The following is a 23,014-nucleotide window of genomic DNA, read 5'->3' on the forward strand; positions in this document are numbered from 1 at the left end:
TTTTTCTTTTCCTATTAAACCTTCCTTTTAATTTCCTTAAGCTAAAGAAACAGAACAAAAAAATCACTGTGTAATGAACTTCATGTTTCTCATCTAGGTTTATGATTGATACTAATATATGTGTGTCTTATCTCTTCTTAGTGAAGTACTCTCCATTAAACTGACCACCTATATATATATATTTTTTTTTTAAATGGATGACCACAACAAAAGCAATAATGATTACAATTACCAAACACGAAACACACTCATACTATGTCATAATATTGACATTCAGTCCAGTAATCCTCCACTGTAACGGCTCCTTTACTTTGCAGTGAAAATTGATTTGTACATTTTTTACCTCTGAGTCCTTGTGGGATTTTTTTTTTTAATTCAAACAGAAAGTCACAAAAATTATAATCATCCTCATCAGTTCACTCAGTCCCATGTAATTAATTTTTTTTTCATCTTGATCTTTTGTTAGCACTTTTATGAATTCATCAGTTTTCCATTAGAGTTCTGAAAATGCTTATTCATTCAGTTTAGCAGTATAGTCAGTTACCAGAAACCTGTACTTGTCAGAGTCTTTTCCATGAATTCCTTGAAGATGAAACCCTTTTATAGGAACATATTTGCAAAAGCATCAGAGTACACCCAGAACTGTCTGTAAATGACAAAAGACTTAAAAATGACCACAGTTAAAGATTTGATGAAAATTCATAATAATGCAATTGACAAGGAAAATTAGTTATTTCTCAGATATACATTTTAAAGTAATAACTAGAATTCTGACTTATAACATTATACCAGAACATATAAGATTTTTAGAAATTTCATGTAATGTCTGAAACATTTATATTAACATATTTCCATACAAATACCCAAAAGAAAATTTAGTATTAGTTGTTTTTTTTGTTTGTTTTTATATACTGCAGGTTCCTATTAGTCATCAATTTTATTCACGTCAGTGTATACATGTCAATCCCAATCTCCCAATTCAGCACACCACCATCCCCACCCCACCGTGGTTTTCCCCCCTTGGTGTCCATACGTTTGTTCTCTACATCTTTGTCTCAACTTCTGTCCTGCAAACCGGTTCATCTGTACCGTTTTTCTAGGTTCCACATACATGGGTTAATATACGATATTTGTTTTTCTCTTTCTGACTTCATTCTGTATGACAGTCTCTAGATCCATCCATGTCTCAACAAATGACTCAATTTCGTTCCTTTTTATAGCTGAGTAATATTCCATTGTATATATGTACCACAACTTCTTTATCCATTCGTCTGTCGATGAGCATTTAGGTTGCTTCCATGACCTGGCTATTGTAAATAGTGCTGCAGTGAACACTGGGGTGCATGTGTCTTTTTGAATTATGGTTTTCTCTGGGTATATGCCCAGTAGTGGGATTGCTGGATCGTATGGTAATTCTATTTTCAGTTTTTTAAGGAACCTCCATACTGTTCTCCATAGTGGCTGTATCAATTTACATTCCCACCAGCAGTGCAAGAGGGTTCCCTTTTCTCCACACCCTCTCCAGCATTTGTTGTTGGTAGATTTTCTGATGATGCCCATTCTGACAGGTGTGAGGTGATACCTCATTGTAGTTTTGATTTGCATTTCTCTAATAATTAGTGATGTTGAGCAGCTTTTCATGTGCCTCTTGGCCATCTGTATGTCTTCTTTGGAGAAATGTCTATTTAGGTCTTCTGCCCATTTTTGGATTGGGTTGTTTGTTTCTTTAATATTGAGCTGCATGAGCTGTTTATATATTTTGGAGATTAATCCTTTGTCCGTTGATTCGTTTGCAAATATTTTCTCCCATTCTGAGGGTTGTCTTTTCGTTTTGTTTATGGTTTCCTTTGCTGTGCAAAAGCTTTTAAGTTTCATTAGGTCCCATTTGTTTATTTTTGTTTTTATTTCCATTACTCTAGGAGGTGGATCAAAAAAGATCTTGCTGTGATTTATGTCAAAGAGTGTTCTTCCTATGTTTTCCTCTAAGAGTTTTATATTGTCCAGTCTTACATTTAGGTTTCTAATCCATTTTGAGTTTATTTTTGTGTATGATGTTAGGGAGTGTTCTAATTTCATTCTTTTACATGTAGCTGTCTAGTTTTCCCAGCACCACTTATTGAAGAGACTGTCTTTTCTCCATTGTATATCTTTGCCTCCTTTGTCATAGATTAGTTGACCATAGGTGCGTAGGTTTATCTCTGGGCTTTCTATCTTGTTCCATTGATCTATGTTTCTGTTTTTGTGCCAGTACCATGTTGTCTTGATTACTGTAGCTTTGTCGTATAGTCTGAAGTCAGGGAGTCTGATTCCTCCAGTTCCGTTTTTTACCCTCAAGACTGCTTTGGCTATTCGGGGTCTTTTGTGTCTCCATACAAATTTTAAGATGATTTGTTCTAGTTCTGTAAAAAATGCCATTGGTAATTTGATAGGGATTGCATTGAATCTGTAGATTGCTTTGGGTACGATAGTCATTTTCACAATATTGTTTCTTCCAATCCAAGAACATGGTATATCTCTCCATCTGTTGGTCTCATCTTTAATTTCTTTCATCAGTGTCTTATAGTTTTCTGCATACAGGTCTTTTGTCTCCCTAGGTAGGTTTATTCCTAGGTATTTTATTCTTTTTGTTGCAGTGGTAAATGGGAGTGTTTCCTTAATTTCTCTTCCAGATTTTTCATCATTAGTGTATAGGAATGCAAGAGATTTCTGTGCATTAATTTTGTATCCTGCAACTTTACCAAATGGATTGATTAATCAGCTCTAGTAGTTTTCTGGTGGCAGTTTTAGGATTCTCTATGTATAGTATCATGTCATCTGCAAACAGTGACAGTTTTACTTCTTCTTTTCCAATTTGTATTCCTTTTATTTCTTTTTCTTCTCTGATTGCCGTGGCTAGGACTTCCAAAACTATGTTGAATAATAGTGGTGAGAGTGGACATCCTTGTCTCATTCCTGATCTTAGAGGAAATGCTTTCAGTTTTTCACCATTGAGAATGATGTTTGCTGTGGGTTTGTCGTATATGGCCTTTATTATGTTGAGGTAGGTTCCCTCTATGCCCACTTTCTGGGGAGTTTTTATCATAAATGGGTGTTGAATTTTGTCAAAAGCTTTTTCTGCATCTATTGAGATGATCATATGGTTTTTATCCTTCCATTTGTTAATATGGTGTATCACATTGATTGATTGATTTATATTGAAGAATCCTTGCATCCCTGGGATGAATCCCACTTGATCATGGTATATGATCCTTTTAATGTGTTGTTGGATTCTGTTTGCTAGTATTTTGTTGAAGATTTTTGCATCTATATTCATCAGTGATATTGGTCTGTAATTTTATTTTTTTGTAGTATCTTTGGTTTTGGTATCAGGGTGATGGTGGCCTCATAGAATGAGTTTGGGAATGTTCCTTCCTCTGCAGTTTTTTGGAAGAGTTTGAGAAGGAGGGGTGTTAGCTCTTCTCTAAATGTTTGATAGAATTCACATCTGAAGCCATCTGGTCCTGGACTTTTGTTTGTTGGAAGATTTTTAATCACAGTTTCAATTTCATTACTTGTGATTGGTCTGTTCATATTTTCTGTTTCTTCCTGGTTCAGACTTGGAAGGTTATACCTTTTTAAGAATTTGTCCATTTCTTCCAGGTTGTCCATTTTATCGGCATAGAGTTGCTTGTAGTAGTCTCTTAGGATGCTTTGTATTTCTGCGGTGTCTGTTGTAACTTCTCCTTTTTCATTTCTAATTTTATTGATTTGAGTCCTCTCCCTCTTTTTCTTGGTGAGTCTGGCTAATGGTTTATCAATTTTGTTTATCTTCTCAAAGAACCAGCTTTTAGTTTTATTGATCTTTGCTATTGTTTTCTTTGTTTCTGTTTTATTTATTTCTGCTCTGATCTTTATGATTTCTTTCCTTCTGCTAACTTTGGGTTTTGTTTGTTCTTCTTTCTCTAGTTCCTTTAGGTATAAGGTTAGACTGTTTACTTGAGATTTTTCTTGTTTCTTGAGGTAGGCTTGTATAGCTATAAACTTCCCTCTTAGAACTGCTTTTGCTGCGTCTCATAGGTTTTGGATCGTCGTGTTTTCATTGTCATTTGTCTCTAGGTATTTTTTGATTTCCTCTTTGATTTCTTCAGTGATCTCTTGGTTATTTAGTAACGTATTGTTTAGCCTCCATGTGTTTGTGTTTTTTACGTTTTTTTCCCTGTAATTCATTTCTAATCTCATAGCGTTGTGGTCAGAAAAGATGCTTGATATGATTTCAGTTTTCTTAAATTTACTAAGGCTTGATTTGTGACCCAAGTTGTGACCTATCCTGGAGAATGTTCCATGTGCACTTGAGAAGAAAGTGCAATCTGCTGTGTTTGGATGGAATGTCCTATAAATATCAATTAAATCTATCTGGTCTGTTGTATCATTTAAAGCTTCTGTTTCCTTATTTGTTTTCATTTTGGATGATCTGTCCATTGGTGTAAGTGAGGTGTTAAAGTCCCCCACTATTATTGTGTTACTGTCGATTTACTCTTTTATAGCTTTTAGCAGTTGCCTTATGTATTGAGGTGCTCCTATGTTGGGTGCATATATATTTATAATTGCTGTATCTTCTTCTTGGATTGATCCCTTGATCATTATGTAGTGTCCTTCCTTGTCTCTTGTAACATTCTTTATTTTAAAGTCTATTTTATCTGATATGAGTATAGCTACTGCAGCTTTCTTTTGATTTCCATTTGCATGGAATATCTTTTTCCATCCCCTCACTTTCAGTCTGTATGTGTCCCTAGGTCTGAAGTGGGTCTCTTGTAGACAGCATATAGGTGGGTCTTGTGTTTGTATCCATTCACCAAGCCTGTGTCTTTTGGTTGGAGCATTTAATCCATTCACGTTTAAGGTAATTATCAATATGTATGTTCCTATGACCATTTTCTTAATCGTTTTGGGTTTGTTTTTGTAGGTCGTTTTCTTCTCTTGTGTTTCCCACTTAGAGAAGTTCCTTTAGCATTTGTCGTAGAGCTGGTTCGGTGGTGTTGAATTCTCTTAGCTTTTGTTTGTCTGTAAAGCCTTTGATTTCTCCATCGAATCTGAATGAGATCCTTGCCGGGTAGAGTAATCTTGGTTGTAGGTTCTTCCCTTTCATCACTTTAAGAATATTATGCCACTCCCTTCTGGCTTGTAGAGTTTCTGCTGAGAAATCAGCTGTTAACCTTATGGGAGTTCCCTTGTATATGATTTGTTGTTTTTCCCTTGCTGCTTTTCAATAATTTTTCTTTAATTTTTGCGAATTTGATTACTATGTGTCTCGTCGTGTTTCTCCTTGGGTTTATCCTGTATGGGACTCGCTGCGCTTCCTGGACTTTGGTGGCTAGTTCCTTTCCCATGTTAGGGAAGTTTTTGACTTTAATCTCTTCAAATATTTTCTCTGGCCCTTTCTCTCTCTCTTCTCCTTCTGGGACCCCTATAATGCGAATGTTGTTGTGTTTAATGTTGTCCCAGAGGTCTCTTAGGCTGTCTTCATTTCTTTTCATTCTTTTCTCTTTATTCTGTTCCGCAGCAGTGAATTCCACCATTCCGTCTTCCAGGTCACTTATCCGTTCTTCTGCCTCAGTTATTCTGCTATTGATTCCTTCTAGTGTAGTTTTCATTTCAGTTATTGTATTGTTCATTTCCGTTTGTTTGTTGTTTAATTCTTCTAGGTCTTTGTTAAACATTTCTTGCATCTTCTCAATCTTTGCCTCCATTCTTTTTTGAGGTCCTGGATCATCTTCACTATCATTATTCTGAATTCTTTTTCTGGAACGTTTCGTATCTCCACTTCATTTAATTGTTTTTCTGGGGTTTTATCTTGTTCCTTCATCTGGTATATAGCTGTCTGCCTTTTCATCTTGTCTGTCTTTCTGTGAATGTTGTTTTTGTTCCACAGGCTGCAGGATTGTAGTTCTTGTTGCTTCTGCTGTCTGCCCTCTGGTGGATGAGGCTATCTAAGAGGCTTGTGCAAGTTTCCTGATGGGAGGGACTGGTGGTGGGTAGAGCTGACTGTTGCTCTGGTGGGCAGAGCTCAGTAAAACTTTAATCCACTTGACTGTTGATGGGTGGGGCTGGGTTCCCTCCCTGTTGGTTGTTTGGCCTGAGGCGACCCAACACTGGAGCCTGCCTGGGCTCTTTGGTGGGGCTAATGACAGACTCTGGGAGGGCTCACACCAAGGAGTACTTCCCAGAAATTGTGCTGTCAGTGTCCTTGTCCCCATGGTGAGCCACACACCCCCCCGCCCTCTGCAGGAGACCCTCCAACACTAGCAGGTAGATCTGGTTCAGTCTCCCCTGGGGTCACTGCTCCTTCCCCTGGGTCCCGATGCGCACACTACTTCGTGTGTGCCCTCCAAGAGTGGAGTCTCTATTTCCCCCAGTCCTGCCAAAGTCCTGCAATCAATTCCCACTAGGCTTCAAAATCTGATTCTCTAGGAATTCCTCCTCCCGTTGCCGAACCCCCAGGTTGGGAAGCCTGACGTGGGGCTCAGAACCTTCACTCCAGTGAGTGGACTTCTGTGGTATAAGTGTTCGCCAGTTTGTGAGTCACCCACCCACCAGTTACGGGATTTGATTTTACTGTGATTGTGCCCCTCCTACCGCCTCATTGTGGCTTCTCCTTTGTCTTTGGATGTGGCGTATCTTTTTTGGTGAGTTCCAGTGTCTTCCTGTCAATGATTGTCCAGCAGCTAGTTGTGATTCTGGTGTTCTCGCAAGAGGGAGTGAGAGCATGTCCTTCTACTCCGCCATCTTGGTTCCTCCTCCCACCTATATTTTTATACTTCATCTTAGCTAAGTGTTTCTATAGACAAAATCACACCATGTACATATTCCTGCCATTGTAGATTCATGATATTAGCCTTGAGTGATATTTAAATTGCTTCGCAATGCTAGTACACATCTCTAGGAAGCTCTTAATTTTTGCCATGGTTGTTCATTTTTTAACTCTTCCTCCCCTTTCCCCATCCCCAGTATATTAGATGTCTTTGCCTCTTACTCCCAGAAAAACCTTGATCTTCTCATAACTCAGTTCTGCAACCTACTTGATCTGTGTCCATCTTCTTTTCCTTCTCTCTAGTCCTGCCTACAATCAAAGGCTAATCCTTACTTGTGGTCTGGATCTCATCTATCCTTTTTTGTCCTCTCAGAGACCTTGCCATTTTAGTTTCCTTACCGTCTCTTTCACTATCACTTATCTTTGCCCATCTACATCTAAACATGCTCTAGTCTTTTCCTCTTGAAAAAAACACCAAAAAACCCAAACTCTTTAATCCCACATTCCTATTTGTGTGCCTAAACCTCGGACTGTTTTCCCCACACTCCCTTGTTTAAGATCTTCTCGTACTTCCTCATTGAGAGAATTCATGTCTGCTATCAATTCTGAACACAATTGTAGCCGTTAGATCTAATTATTACTCTTCTTATTCTTTCTATTCTTGAGGAATTTTTTTAAGATTTTCATCTGTCTTTCATGTCCCTTACCCTCTCTTTTATAATTTCCACTTCTTAATCTCTCTGTGCTATATCTGTGTAATTTCTTTAGCTCTTTTTTGTTCACTCATCATTTCTTTAGCTCTATTAATTAATTGTTTCTATTTAGTGAATGTGTTTTTAAATTTTAGGAATTCTTTGTTGTTTTTTTTTAATGGACCTGGTCTGGTTTTGTTTTTCTTTCTTGTTTTTTAAGAGTGTTCAGCACTTTCCTCACATCTAAAAATATTTTTTTATTTTGAAACAGTGTCAAACTTATAGAAAAATTGCAGATATAGAGAACTTTATTTTCCTCAACCATTTGCGAGTAAGTTACAGTCATAGTGCCCCATCAGCCCTGAATACCTAAGTATTTCTTACAAACAAGGATATTCTCCTACAAAATCATTGTACAGCTATCAAGAACAGGAAATTAATATCACCATATTACTAGCATCTAGTCTTTAGACACCGTCTGAGTTTTGACGGCTGCCTTAATTTTTGAGGATTATAAGCCAGTTATTTTGGATTTGTTTTTTTTTAAGTTGCTAGGTTCAGGCTATTTGTTTTATTTAATTTATTTATTTATTTTGTTGGCCGCACCACGTGGCACGCAGGGATCTTAGTTCCCGACCAGGGATCCAACCCGTGCCCCCTGCGGTGGAAGCGTGGATTCTTAACCACTGGACCACCAGGGAAGACCCAGGGTTATATATTTTAGAAGTGATCTTTCCATTGCATTTTGTCACATTGCATGTAATGAGACTTTTCCAATGAAAAGGTTTTCTTTCCCCCTTATAATTAGTATTTTGTGGAATAAACTGTGAGACTATGTAAGTATTCCATTCCTCATCAAACTTTCAGTTTATTTCAGTATGAACTTATGGATTTGTATGGGTTATAATCGATTTGTTGTGATGCTCAGATTGTTCACAATTAGCCATTGGGAGCCCTTTAAGCTGACTCCATGTCCTTTTGATGTGTCCCCACTATTCTTTTAATGCTTCCTTACTTTCTGACACTGCAGGTATATTAGTTTTCTCTTGCTGCTGTACCAAATTACCACAAATATTAGTAGCTTAAAAACAGACAAATTTCTTAGTGCACAGTCAGAAGTCTGGGTTGGGTAAGTTGGTTTCTCTGCTTAGATTCTCACAAGGCTGAAATCACGGTGCTGGCCAACTCTTACTGTCAGGAGACTCTGGGAACAACCCGCTTCCAGGCTCATTCAGGTTGTTGGTGGAATCCAGTTCTTTCCTTGGAGTGGTAGAACCAAGGTCACCATTTCTGGTCAGTTAAGGGCCTCCCTTAGCTCCTAGAGGCTTCTCTCCCATCCTTGCACATGTGTCCCTATATCTTAGAGCCAGAAAAGGTGATGATTTGAATCCTTTTCACACCTAGAATCTCTCTTGATGTCCCCTTCTGCCTCATTTCTCTTGCTTTCTCTTCTGCATCTCCCACTGACTCTTCTGCCCTTCTTTGGTTTTTAAGGGCTCATTCAGTTACACTGGGCCCACCCTCATATTCAGAATAATCCATCTATTTTAAGGTCAGCTGATTAGTACCTTAATTCAATCTGCCAAGTGCCTTCAGAGCAGTACCTAGATTAGTGTTTGATTGAATAACCAGGAGATGGGAAACATGGGAAATTCTGCTTACCAGAGAAGGATATCCCAGGTTCTTCTTTTTTATATAGAATGTTGTTCCTTTCTCATATTTTTGATTTCTTCTCTTAGGTTCTTAATCATTTAAAATCTTTATCTCATAATCTTTATTTGCTGTTTCTATTTTCTAAGGTTCTTAGAAGATAGTCAAATCTTAATGTCCGCTAACTTGTGATCAAGGGGATTGTTCTTTCCATGTTTTCTAATTTTGGATTGCAAACTCATTTTCTAGCCTGGGTTGAGGATATATCCCTTCAAAGAGGTTTTGCGTTTGCTTCTGCTATATATTCAAGTGACGGTACTGCCTGACCCCTTCTTATGTTGATTCAGTACTTGGGATTTACCAGACCAGGCAGATGGTGTAAGTTCAGACCCAAAACCTATTTGAAGGCAAGGCTGTGGCTGTAAATTGTCAAGGCAGATCTTCCATCCTCTATCCAAAGCTCAGATCAAATTGGACAAACTTCCTTATTTTATTTTCTCCCTGTGTATGCTATGATTTTGGGGTTTTGTGTTTCGTGGGGGTCTTTGGGGGTGGAGTGGAGAAGGGATGGGTTAGTTTTCCCCTAAAAGTGTAGCCATGGGAAAGTCTAAACTATATAAACAAGGTCTTATCAATTTCAGCTTTCCCTCCATTGGAGACCCAAGGTTTTATCTCTTTTCCTTGTGGTGGGCATTAAAGCCAAAGCTCCTAGGTTCCTGACATAGGCTGGCTGCTTTAGGGCAGCTGTTAAAGCCTTTCCTCTTTATTTGGACCCCTAATTTTTTTTTGTGTGGGTTTAGCTATTCACATTTAGGTACTTTTAATTAGGAAGGTTTTTAGGTTGTCGAGTCTGCCTTGTTGCCAGAAACAGAAATTCCCCCATTGATTGATTGATTGATTTTTTAAAACCACTTCATATTGGCTTCTGCAACTACTACTCCGCTCAGGTCAGGAATAGCTTTCACATTGTCAAGTCCAGTGAGTATTTTTCAGTTTTCTTCTTATGTGACCATCTTACATCACTTCCCCTTCTCTTCTTTTTCCACTTCCCCTAACTTGTTTGTCCTACTGTTTTGACCATTTCTTTTTAGTTTTTTGTGACTTCTCCTTTATCCTGATTTGGTGTTGAAATTCCTTGGGGCTCACTCCTGAGCCTCTGCTTTGCTCACTCCATAATTCTTACCAAATTTAAGTTACTTAAAATCTTTTGTGTAAAGTATTACAATAACTACCTAACTTATCTCCCTGATTCTACTCTTCTGTTGTCTTTTAAGGCATTGTTCACTTTGTATTCAAAGTGATCTCTTAAAAATATTATTCTGATCATGTCACTCTCTTGGTTAAGACGCTTTAATAGCTTTCCATTACTACAAAATTGGAAAGTCCTTTATGGCCTGCAAGGTTTTACCTGAGCTGACTCTTGGGCTGGATTCTAGCTTCTTTTTTTTTTTAGTTCCCCAACCAGGGATCAAACCGGCACCTCCTGCAGTGGAAGCTTGGAGTGGGTCCTAATCCCCCTACAGCGGTCCTAACCACTGGACCACCGGGGGAAGTCCCTAGCTTCATTATGAGCATCTTGTTTCTTTGTTTATTATACCACAGTGGCTGTGTCCATTAGGGTCCATTGTACGTAAGCCACAGAAGTAGGTTCTGTCGAATGTAAGCAAAAAGTAATTTATTGGATATATACAGTTATTTTAGAGAATTAATAGAAAAACCTTATTCTAAAACTTTTGGAGGAGAGAAATAAGGGTAGTTTAAAGGGCGAGGTGAACAAGAACTAATAGACTCCTAATATTATTACCATTAGACTAACTTAGGTCTGATCATTCTCGGCCCTTATGAGCATGCATTCAAGGTGTAATTTCCCAGCAGAGACGGTTCGCCTCAGATTGGGTTACATGTTCATCCCTGGGCCAGGAGTGCATGAAGTGGAGGAGGGGTACTTCCCTAATAGAAAATAGGGTGCTATTTGGAAAAGAAATGGGAAAGAGGTCTAGGCAAGTAAAATTAGAACTTCCCCTAAGGACTTCCTTTTAGTTTATGTGTCACTTTACAAAGGCCTACCCTTTACTGCAAATTTTTCTTTTCTTTTTCTTTCTTTTTTTTTTTTTTTGGTACTGCTAATCTTAAGTTACCCCTCGTATTCTGTCATAGCACATTCTGCTTTTTCATCATAGCACTAATATTTGTGTGATTATTTAACGTGTGACTCCTTCACTTTAAGCTCCACGAGTGCAAGGATGGTATCTGTTTTCTTCTTTGTAGCATCTTTAGCAGCAAGTATTGTATCTGGGCATATTAGGTGCATAAATATTTGTAGAATATTGTAAAATCAGGTCAACTGTGCAGTATTCAATTGATATCAAAATGATATTCAAAACATTTAAAAATATTTTAAAATGAAATCAAAATATGTATGGTAAGTGTAAGAGTATTAAAAATTCTTTGTCCAGTATATAGGCAACTGTGTAGAGCAAAACCATAAACTCTGCACCAAAAAGTTTGAAAATATATAAAAATATTAACAGTCTTTGTGGTTGATTTTTTTTCCTACTTTCCCATCTACTTAAAATTCTTAATAATGAGTATGTGTTGTTTTTACGGGTAAATTCAAAAGAAACAACATGTAATGAACAAAATTGGGATTGATGCAAAATACTTTACTCTGTCTACCAAATATAGCTTATCAAGTTTAGGTGATTCTAACTTCTAGATGCACTTCAGACACATCTTTCTTCATGGTCAGTTCTACTACTATTTTCAGAGGATCATAATCTTTCATCTAGTTTATGGACTAGCTATTCCTCTTAAATGATCTTTCTGTTTCCACTCTTCCTCCTTTCTATTCATTTGCTACATAGCAGTTAGAGGGATGATATTTTAAAAATCCAGTTCTCACTATTCGTCTTTATTGTCTTCCCATTGATCTTTTTAAAAAATATTTATTTATTTATTTTTGGCTGCGTTGGGTCTTTGTTGCTGTGCACGGGCTTTTCGCTAGTTGCAGAGAGCGGGGGCTACTCTTTGTTGCGGTGCGCGGGCTTCTCATTGTGGTGGCTTCTCCTGTTGCAGAGCATGGGCTGTAGGCACGCAGGCTTCAGTAGTTGTGGCGTGTGGGCTCTAGAGTGCAGGCTCAATAGTTGTGGCACACGGGCTTAGTTGCTCTGCGGCATGTGGGATCTTCCCGAACCAGGGCTCGAACCCGTGTCCCCTGCATTGGCAGGCGGATTCTTAACCACTGCGCCACCAGGGAAGTCCCCTTCCTATGATCTTACATAAATTCTAAACACCTCTACCTGGCTTACAAGGTCCTGTGAGATCTACTCCTTCCCCTCTCTAACCTTGTCTTCTACCACTCTCTCCACTATACTTTAGCCATATTACCTTTTTTTTTAACTTGTCTTTTGAACGAGCTTTTCTGCTTCATTCTTTGTTCAGTTAACAACTACATACCTAACCTTTAGGTCTTGTTATATCATTTTTCAGACAGATCTTTTCTGCTTCTTAATTTTTCACTCTCATTATACCCTTTCTCTTCCATCATATAGCATCTGCCACAATTTATAGTTGTGTTTGTTTTTTTAAAAAATATTTTATTTATTTATTTACTTATTTATTTGGTTGCTCTGGGTCTTAGTTGCTGCCGGCAGGCTCCCTAGTTGCAGCTCGTGGGCTCTTTAGTTGCGGCCTTCATGTGGGATCTAGTTCCCTGACCAGGGATCAAACCCGGGTCCCCTGCATTGGGAGCACGGAGTCTTGACCAGGGAAGTCCCATGTGTTTGTTTTGATGTTTGCCTCCCTAATTGTATATTCTTGGAGAACAGAGATCTTTTCTGTCTTGTTCCCTACTTTATTGCCTGCTCCTAGCACAGTGCCTGTCTTTTAGTACATATGAAATAAATATTTCTTGGGTGGATGGATAAATGAATCAGTTTGTTACTGCCATTCTCTGTATCATTCTGCATCTTTGTTTCTTTTGTTTGTTTGTTTGTTTTTCATTTCATTCTTTTTTTAAATTTTTTTATTGAAATATAGTTGATTTACAGTGTCTTTATTATAAAACATCCCATTGTCGTGAGTAAAAAATGGGGACTGTTTGTGCTGAGACTCCAGTTCTTAAAAGTACCTGTGAAGGTGGCCTAGTTCGTTCACAGCATGATAAATTTGCTAGAGTGCACACGTGTGCACACACATTTGCACACACATGCACACTTGCCTCAAATGAGCAGCCTAGAAACAGAAAAGACAAACCAAGACTGCTAGTCTGCACAGCTTACGAAACAATTAACAGTAGCCTCTAAGTGTCTAGTGTGTGCCAGGCATTTAATCCTTACAAGCCAATCAAGGACAAGGTGTTCTCATGAACCCCACTTCACCTCTTTTTTTGTTTTTTAAAACAGATTCATGTATGTATGTACGTATGTGTGTATGGCTGCATTGGGTCTTCGCTGCTGCATGTGGGCTTTCTCTACCGGCAGCAAGCAGGGGCTACTCTTCGCTGTGCTGCGTGGGCCTCTCATTGCTGTGGCTTCTCTTGTTGCGGATCACGGGCTCTAGGCATGCGGGCTTCAGTAGTTGTGGCATGCAGTCTTAAATAGTTGTGGCACACAGGCTTCAGTAATTGTGGCTCGCGGACTCTAGAGCACAGACTCAACAGTTGTGGTTCACGGGCCTAGTTGCTCCCTGGCATGTGGGATCCTCCCAGACCAGGGCTCGAATCCGTGTCCCCTGCATTGGCAGGTGGATTCTTAACCGCTGTGCCACCAGGGAAGCCCCCACTTTACCTTTAAGGAAAGAAGCTTAGGGAAGTTAAGTTGCTTGACCAAAGTCACGCAGCTGATCTCAGGTCCAAATGAGCCCAACCCTGCAAGTTTAATTACTAAGCTATACTGCCTTGCCAAATAGAATTTCACTCACTGAATACTGAATGATAATAATAAATATGTATTGCAAATCTAGTATGCCTGGCACTGCTCTAAGTACAATACTGGGAATAAGGCAGTGAACAAAGCGGACTCCCATCCTCATGGAGAGTACATTGCAGAGGGACATGGGAAAGACAGTGAACAAAAGGAATAAGGAAAACATGCAGGATGATAAATGTGATAATGAGTATGGAGAAAAATAAAGCAGGGGAGTACATGGGGGCAGTGAGGGGGTTGCAGTACTCAATAGGGTGGTCAAGGAAGGCCTCTCTGAGAAGGTGCCATTTGAGCCGAGACCTGAAGGGTACAAAGGCATCTGTGAGGAACCCAAGGAAACTTCGGACAGAGGAGGAGACGCAAGCACGGTCTGTCTGGCATACCCTGATGTTAAGAATCCCAGAAGGGGAGCCTTTTTCAGGACAGCTGCGCATTATACCTGCGCTGCTTCTCTCCCTCGGGCGCCTGTGGGTGGGTGAGCAGGTCTCCGGCCTCACCGTCACCACACGTGACGGCTGACCCTGGCTGGTCCTAAGCCGGGGCCTCCTCTTTCTCCAGTTCCATTTGCCAGAATTCATTCCACACGAGGAGCGCTCCTCCTGACACTGCTCATTCCACACGTCCTCCCACGCTTGGTCACACACAGGTAACAATGTGGTCATGCACCTTTGTTTGCCCGTTGGATTATCAAAGATCTAAAGACTAGATAAAATCTAGTATGAGGTAGAAAACAGGCACTTGGTCTCTGCTGGTGGAGAGTGTAAACTGGTACAACTACCGTGAACGGCAGGTGCACAATACTGTATCCTGAACAGGTGAATTTGAGGGTATTTTCCTTGAGCTTGTGCATTGCAGGATTCAGTTCTGTTTAATTAGATGAATGTCACCTGATTTAGATTAAAATAGCATATAACTTGTAAAAGATGAAAATAGCGTGAAGTTAAATAGAAAGCAGGTACAGAACAATCTAAGGAGGATTATTTGCCTTGTGAAAAAGGATCTAGAGGTCTTAGTGAACGGTTAATGCTGTACCATCATACCTGAGGTATGAGGGAGTTGAGGTGAGCCAGTGATCCTCATTTGCAGAAAAAGATTTAGAATTCCATGCTTTCCTGACTTGATAGGAAAGGAAAATTTTGATTTGTTCTATTTTATTACAGTAACCTGAGTACCAGTTTCAGAGTGTGATTGCTGCGTTTTTAGCTGTGCAGTTTCCCATTTAAGATCAAGCTAATGCAGTATAAAAACAGACTTAAGTTTAGAGATTGAAGATCCTCAAACACACCACAGTTTTGCTTCTCAGTATTATACTTTCATGATATATTATTGCATGTGGTAATGGTATTTGCAGTTTTCAAAGTGTAGTACGGACATTAGAGGACCTGACAATTAAAATACTGTACTTCCCTGACTTAAAGATAAATTTTTAACTAGAGCACTAACTCTAAAATAGCTATAGCTACCACTTATGGCAACTTACTGTGTATTAGGCACTGTTAGAGCCTTTACATGGGTATTCTCAAAAACCTTTAAGGTAGCTATTATCTTGGTTTTTAGAAAAGAACAGTATGGAGGCTCACAAAGTTTAAGATCGCAAGGTTGGGAGAGCCAGGACGTTTGTCTCAGTCAAAAACTTGTCCTGTTGTGATGTCCTCTTGTGATTTCAGCCTACTGCCTCCAGCTCACTTTTGTCTTTTAGTTTTGGGAATTGGAGATTCCACATATAGTATGCTTTTCGACATTAAAAAAAATCAGCACTCTACCTTTTAAGGTACTTTGAAAAAGCTGAGTTCAAGTACTTCTCTCTGGAACTCTTCCACCCCAGTCTCTTCCTCTGAACTTAAGTCTTTTTTTGTATCATTATGTCCTTCTTATGGTATTTAGCATTTCCCTCCTGTATCATAGTAGCTTGGGAGTACTTATTAGCTCTGCTGTGAGACTATAAGTTCTTTGAAGGATGAATTCCTTTCTGTTCTTTGCTATCTTCATTGCCTTTTTAAAAATTACTATTAGAACCTCAGTAAGTATTTGTTGAAAGAACTATGGGGTAAACAACTTAAAACAATTTTTTTTTCTCACCTACATGCCTGTCCTTTGGAATGTAGGTTTATAAATATTCACTGCATTTATGTGCTCTTTTCTGTCCTCCACAGCCAAACTTCTTAAAAGAGTTATCTTGCCAAAATTTCTTGTTACTTTTCATGACTCCTTTTTCTGGCTTTACCTTAAATGACCAATAGAATCATTTGACCTTTTCCTTTGAAATTCTCTTAGGTGGTTTCTAAGATTCTCTCTGTTTCCTTATTTTGTTCTTTGTGGTCCGTCTTTCTTTGTCCACCCTTTAAATGGTAATGTTCCCTAGGTCCTGTCTTTAGTCCTCTTCTCTTGAGCACACCGAGAACTTCCCTGGTTGATCTCAATTTTCCTTGCCTTGCCTTTGACCAGCTTCCATATCACAGGTTTTTAATCAAATACTTACAGGAGCTAGGTAGGTAACATAAATGAGTGACAAAGAGGTGAAGCATAAGGAATGGTGGGACTCTGGTGGATTAAAGAATCAATGCCCTGTCCAGGGCTCCAGCGGATTGTTGCTATTTCAGAATATAGTATCCAGTGTTGACAGAGCTTCAGGTTTTTCAGGAGAAATTAGAAATCTAGACTTTTTAATATGAAATTTCCATGTTTCAAAATATGAACTAGTTAGCAAGCCAACAATAAGCCTTTTTGAGTTTTCACATTTACTTATTCTATCTTTGTCATCCTTCTGACTCCTGATTTGTATCTCTAGACCTGATTTTTCTGCTGAGCTTCAGGCTCATCCCATTCTGTTTTAGATGATCTAGGAGTTTTGTGTCCCACAGGCATCTCAAAGACTGTGATGATCAACCTCAACCTCAAACATGTAATTAGGAAGTGGTTTCGGTTGTAAAGTCACATGGCTATGAGTTTGACTCTTGGTTCTACCATCTACTAGGTCACTAAAGAAATTAGTTTATTTCTTCAAACTTCTGTTTTCTCTTATGTAAAATGGGAGTAATATTTACTTCATTGGTCTGTTGTCCTAGCACAGTGACCTACACATAGTAACAAGTGCTGGATACTCTCAGTTGCTGTTTCTACTTCAGTGAATGTTACCACTCTCACAATCACTTACTGGTGTTTAAGAGTCATTTTTGACTCTTCCCTCTTTTTTATTCTTCAGATCTAGTTAGTTACCAGTCCTATGAATGTTATCTTTCTAATGTCTCATTACTGCAGTTACCTTAGGTTTGTTTTTTTAAAATATTATTTTTGCTCATCAGTATCATTGTAGCAGCCCTTAACAGCTTTCTCAGTCTCTGTTTAAATCCCCTCCCCAATCTGTTCTCAGCCTTGTGCCAGTGATTTATTTATGTTTTGCTGAAACACCAATCTGATTACACCAAACTTCTGCTTATAATACTTTGGTGGCTTCCTATTGTCTCTAAGTTTTTAACTTTTAACATTTTAACTTTTAATGTTCTGCTTGATTTGATTCCTGCTTATTTTTTAACCTCATTTCTTGCTTAAGCTACACAGATGGCACTTATAAGTTCTTAGAATCTACCTGGCTCTGTGGCACATGTTTCTTCCTCAGAATGCCCTTCACCTCTGTCCTGCAGCTCCTTTAGAAATTAGCTTTAAAGGCACCCATCTCTCCCAGTTCACTTTTTGACCCCATCCTCTCTCACTCCAGGTCTGGGTTAGATACCCCTCTTTATGCACTCATAGCCTCCCCAGGATATCTCTATCATAGTACTCTTCACGGTCTTTTGTAATTGTCTCTTTTTTCCACTAAGCTTCTTGAAGGCGGAGACCACATATCTTGAATGGCTTTGTATCTCTAGGGCTTAGAATAATGTCTGGCAAACAGTGAGCTCTCAGATGTTTGTGGAATGAATGTATTTGTTAAGTGGATAAATTATCTTTATTCTGGAGAAATTGTAGATATAAAAAGGATCTTAGGAGCCTCAATTATAGTTGTAAGGCCTTTAAAAATGTCCCAATTTTTGTATTCCCCTTGTTTGAAGATTATAGGTACTTTTATTTATTATGAATCAGTAATATTTATATTCTTTAGAACAAAGTAAATTTTACTGTTGATATAAATAACTAATTATTGTTGCCTTCAAGCACTGTGTGTTCTCAAAAAATTTTTTTTTGACTGTAGCCTACTTAGGTTCTTCTTTCCTGCTTTCCTCTTGTTTATAGTGTCAAGTTCTTAAGATCTTATTCGCTCCCACCCCCCGCAGAGCCCTGGTTTGTTGTAAGATTTCTCAGCTTGCATCGCTGTTGACTCTGTGGGCCAGATACTTCTTAGTCGTGAGGAGCTGCCCTGTGCGCTGTGCGGTGTTGAGCGGCATCCCTGCCATCACCTACTAGATGCCAGTAGCACCTCCTAGTTTTGACAATCAAAAATGTGTCCAGACATTGTCAGATGTCTCCTGTGAAGCAGGATCACCCCTGGTTCAGAACCCCACTGGTTTATAGAGATGCCTGTCTTTTAACCTTGATCCTCAAAGAGCCTTTCCTTCTCTGTGGACTCTTTGTTATCAGCATAAGAGCATGATCTCCCATCTTGGAAAAAAAAAAAAAACCCACCAAACACTTTTTAAAGTAACTCCTTGTTTCTTCTTAACTTTCGCTCATTTTCTCTTTCTGTCCTCTGTCCATCCACTTTTCTAGAGTGAATTGCTTCTACTCTTTCTTTCTGGCTTTTTACCCCTGTGGTGCTACTGAAAATGCTTTCAAATCTCTTTCCTCTTTCCCTGTGTTCTCTGAAGTGAATGCTACCACCACCTAGCTTTCCACGTCACCATCATCTCTTAATCCTCTGTTCCCTGGCCACCCCGACTGCTACTTAGATGCCCCATTCGGTCAGTCATAAAGCCCTGTTTATTCTGCCTCCTGAGTATCTATAGAACCCACCTGTATTCTCTATTCTCACTGCTGTGTCCCGCCAGTGGCGTCAGGCTCTTTGTTGTTCTCGGAGTATCAAGTCTAGTCCTGTTCCATTTTATTTTCTACTCTGTAACGTGGATGACCTTTCTAAAACAAAGTCTCTTCCCATTTCAGACCTTTTCAATCATGAGTGCTGGGGCTCTAGTATCTGCATTTTTGAAAGGCTTACCAAGTGATTTTTATACAACTCTAATTTCTTCATTCTCCTATTTCAGAAACATGTCACTGCTCTTAGGAATTCCTAAAACCCTTATTATTATTTTTACAAAGCACTTCCTGATGTGATCTCTGTCTCTTAACAAATCATCTTTGACGTATAAAAAATGTGTTAGTTTCTTTAAGACAAGTGCTTTATGAAAAGTCAGTATTTATACATTTAGTTACTGTTTTTTTTGACATCAATAAAATTTATCATTGTGGGAGGGATCAGGAGGAAATGTGGGTATTCTAACTTATCGATTAATGTTGTGTGTCTGTGACAAATTTGACTGCTAAATTATAAAATATTTAAATAAGGTTTTTTTCTTGTAGGTATTTATAGCAGCAGTGATGTAGCAGTATCATTTCCAAATGTAGCATCTGGCTCAGGATCGAGTACTCCTGTCTCCAGTTCTCATTTACCTCAGCAACCTTCTGGGCATTTACAGCAAGTGGGAGCGCTCTCCCCGTCTGCTGGGTCGTCTGCACCCTCTGCTGTTGCTACAACTCAGGTAAATTATTACAGTGTTACAAAGTAACATGTACATCCGTTTGTCTTTTTTTTTTTTAAACATCTTTATTGGAGTATAATTGCTTTACAATGGTGTGTTAGTTTCTGCTGTATAACAAAGTGAATCAGCTATACATATTCATGTATCCCCATACCTCCTCCCTCTTGCGTCTCCCTCCCACCCTCCCTATCCCACCCCTCTAGGTAGTCAGCAAAGCACCGAGCTGATCTCCCTGTGCTATGCGGCTGCTTCCCACTAGCTATCTATTTACATTTGGTAGTGTATATATGTCCATGCCACTCTCTCACTTTGTCCCAGTTTACCCTCCCCCCCCCCCCCCCCCCCGTGTCCTCAAGTCCATTCTCTACGTCTGCGTCTTTATTCCTGTCCTGCCCCTAGGTTCTTCAGAACCATTTTTTTTTTTTTTTTTTTTTAGATTCCATATATACGTGTTAGCATACAGCATTTGTTTTTCTCTTTCTGACTTACTTCACTCTGTATGACAGACTCTAGGTCCATCCACCTCACTGCAAATAGCTCAATTTTGTTTCTTTTTATGGCTGAGTAATATTCCATTGTATATATGTGCCACATCTTCTTTATCCATTCATCTGTCGATGGACACTTAGGTAGCTTCCATGTCCTGGCTATTGTAAATAGAGCTGTGATGAACATTGTGGTACATGTCTCTTTGAATTATGGTCTTCTCAGGGTATATGCCCAGTAGTGGGATTGCTGGGTCGTATGGTAGTTCTATTTTTAGTTTTTTAAGGAACCTCTATACTGTTCTCCATAGTGGCTATATCAATTTACATTCCCACCAACAGTGTAAGAGGGTTCCCTTTTCTCCACACCCTCTCCAGCATTTATTGTTTGTAGATTTTTTGATGATGGTCATTCTGACCGGTGTGAGGCGATACCTCATTATAGTTTTGATTTGCATTTCTCTGATGATTAGTGATGTTGAGCATCTTTTCATGTGTTTGTTAGCAATCTGTATATCTTCTTTGGGGAAATGTCTATATAGGTCTTCTGCCCATTTTTGGATTGGGTTGTTTGTTTTCTTGATACTGAGCTGCATGAGCTGCTTGTATATTTTGGAGATTAATCCTTTGTCAGTTGCTTCGTTTGCAAATGAAAGTAAGTTAGATTATAGGGGAGATAAATGAAATAGGGCTTCCTATAGGAATTTATAAAATATCTCAACCTGTATTGACACGAGTGGAAATAATACACATTTTTACGTGATATTCATGGGAGAGCACAAAAGAATATGTTGACACCAACTGATTCTTTTCAATTTCTGAGTTTCTGATTTTGTCCTAATGATGTAAAATAGTAATTTGGGGGGAGGTTTTATTCCCTCTTTTAAAAGTAGGACTTAAAAAGTATGAACCACTTTTGGACTTCTGTGGTTTAAAAAATTCCTTTCATAATTTTAAAATCACAGAAATAATATATGAATATCTGCAGTGTAAATTTTTAAAAACCAGTGAAGGAGAATATAGGATTAAGAGTGAATGATTCCTTTAAATACTTATATGGTGCTCTTTCTTATGAGAAAGAAGGAATATTTATAGTATTATAAATAATGGTGACTATGTTGGTGGTTTTGCATTTATTTATCCTTTTCCTTCATTTTAGATCTGGAACTTGATAGGTGACCTAGTCTACAGGAATGCTCTAAGAGCCAGAGTCAAACCAGAGAAATCATAATTATATAAATAGGATAGTAAATGGGCACAGCTGTGCACGCACACACGCATGCACACACACGCGCACACATGTGCACACACGCACAGACACACACGCAAACATGCACACATGCGCACACACACGCAAACATGCACACACACGCACACACGTGCACACACGCACAGACACACACACACACACAAGCACACACCCTCACTCCCCATCCGCAACCCCCACGTTTCCTCAAAGGTAATAATTTAAAATTCCTAAAGTATATATATTTTTTCTTTATTTGGAATTCTTTATAATTTTATTGTTTTCATTTTACCCAATGCCTCTAATAGTCTCAGAGTTTTAAGAAAATTATGACAAAGACAAATGTCTAATTATAAACAACTAGTTAAGTAGTTGTTTGTAAGTTGCTGTAAACTTATGCTTTATGTATGTGTTCATAATTTCTATTGTACGGGCCTTAGAATATATGTACACTTTCCCAGCATTTTCTGTAAGTTGTACATTCAAAGCACAGCATTAAGTTATTTTTAAAGTATGTAATGGTGTAGTGCAAATGATCACCATTATAATTAGATCAAGAATTAGAATAAACAACAGTTCAGCACAGAAAAACAATGGCATGGTTAGTGGTATTGTCTTTGAAAATGAAAGTTAACAATTTGGTGAACTTCTCAGTCTGAAGAAGGGGAGTTTGACTAGTTTAGGAGAGTTCTTCTCTAGCTCATTTCACTGGCCTTGGTGAGGTATAGGCATAATGATAGGGGTTTGGGGTTAGAGAGGGTGAAAGGATAAATGAGAAAATGGCTCTTATTAATAGTTTTATCTCTTTTAATTAAGTGTAACCATATGCTGTCGATAGCTTTATATCCTTGGAAAGAGTCTCACATGAACATTTTCAGTGTGTATTTTTCTTTCCTTTCTTTCTAAAAGTCTGTTTTAATTACCCTCTGGTTAATTCCAGGCTGAATTAAGCAAAAGTCTCATTTCTTCCCATTCATTATGTTTGTGGTTTTGGGGGTTGGCTTTAGGGAGGTGGGTGGGGGAAGTGGTAGTGAAAAGAAATTTATAGTTAGAGGGAAGATTCCACTTAACGTATGACTCAGCTGAAGAACAAAGAAATCATAGTTGCAAGTAATCCAGGATTCAGCCCAATTAAAATCTTCACTGTTTATCCTCTTCCCTGTTTCAGTAAGATGGGTCTCTTATAAATATGATCATCCAGTGAGACTCACATGCTGCACGCCGAGACAGCTGCATCTGTGTTTCTGTCCAGCAGTAAACACTTTCTGCCTTCAAGCCGGAGCTTATTTAGCCTGGCTTATCTGGTGCTGCTGTAGCAACCATCAGTCTCCAGGCAACTGAGGCAGGTTGACCTCTGAGTTGAACTGAGTGCAGAACTACTTCAGTTTAGCTGCCTTAGACAATAGTATTGGTGTTGAATGTGCAAAGTGTGAATTTTCTAGGCAATGTGCAAAGGAAAGGATACAGAGATATTTAGAATAAATCGAATGTTTAGATAGAACTCCTAAAATTGTGATGCACTTGGTAATTTAATCTTCT

At 38.7% G+C, this 23,014-nt stretch overlaps 1 protein-coding gene across 12 annotated transcripts in view; it reads left to right on the forward strand.

The window, feature by feature from the left end:
- MLLT10 (MLLT10 histone lysine methyltransferase DOT1L cofactor) overlaps nucleotides 1-23,014 on the forward strand; it is a 252,303-nt gene that overhangs the window by 203,258 nt on the left and 26,031 nt on the right. For all 12 annotated transcript variants that reach the window (XR_014260523.1, XR_014260524.1, XM_082449646.1 and 9 more), the window contains one exon: nucleotides 19,566-19,744. Coding sequence is in view for 10 of the 12 variants with exons in the window: in XM_082449646.1 (XP_082305772.1) it covers nucleotides 19,566-19,744 (179 nt within the window). In the remaining 2 variants the exon portion in view is untranslated. The remainder of the gene's footprint in view (nucleotides 1-19,565; nucleotides 19,745-23,014) is intronic.

Source organism: Balaenoptera physalus (assembly GCF_965194825.1).
Source record: "Balaenoptera physalus genome assembly, chromosome: 2".
In the NCBI taxonomy this organism is placed as follows: domain Eukaryota; kingdom Metazoa; phylum Chordata; class Mammalia; order Artiodactyla; family Balaenopteridae; genus Balaenoptera; species Balaenoptera physalus.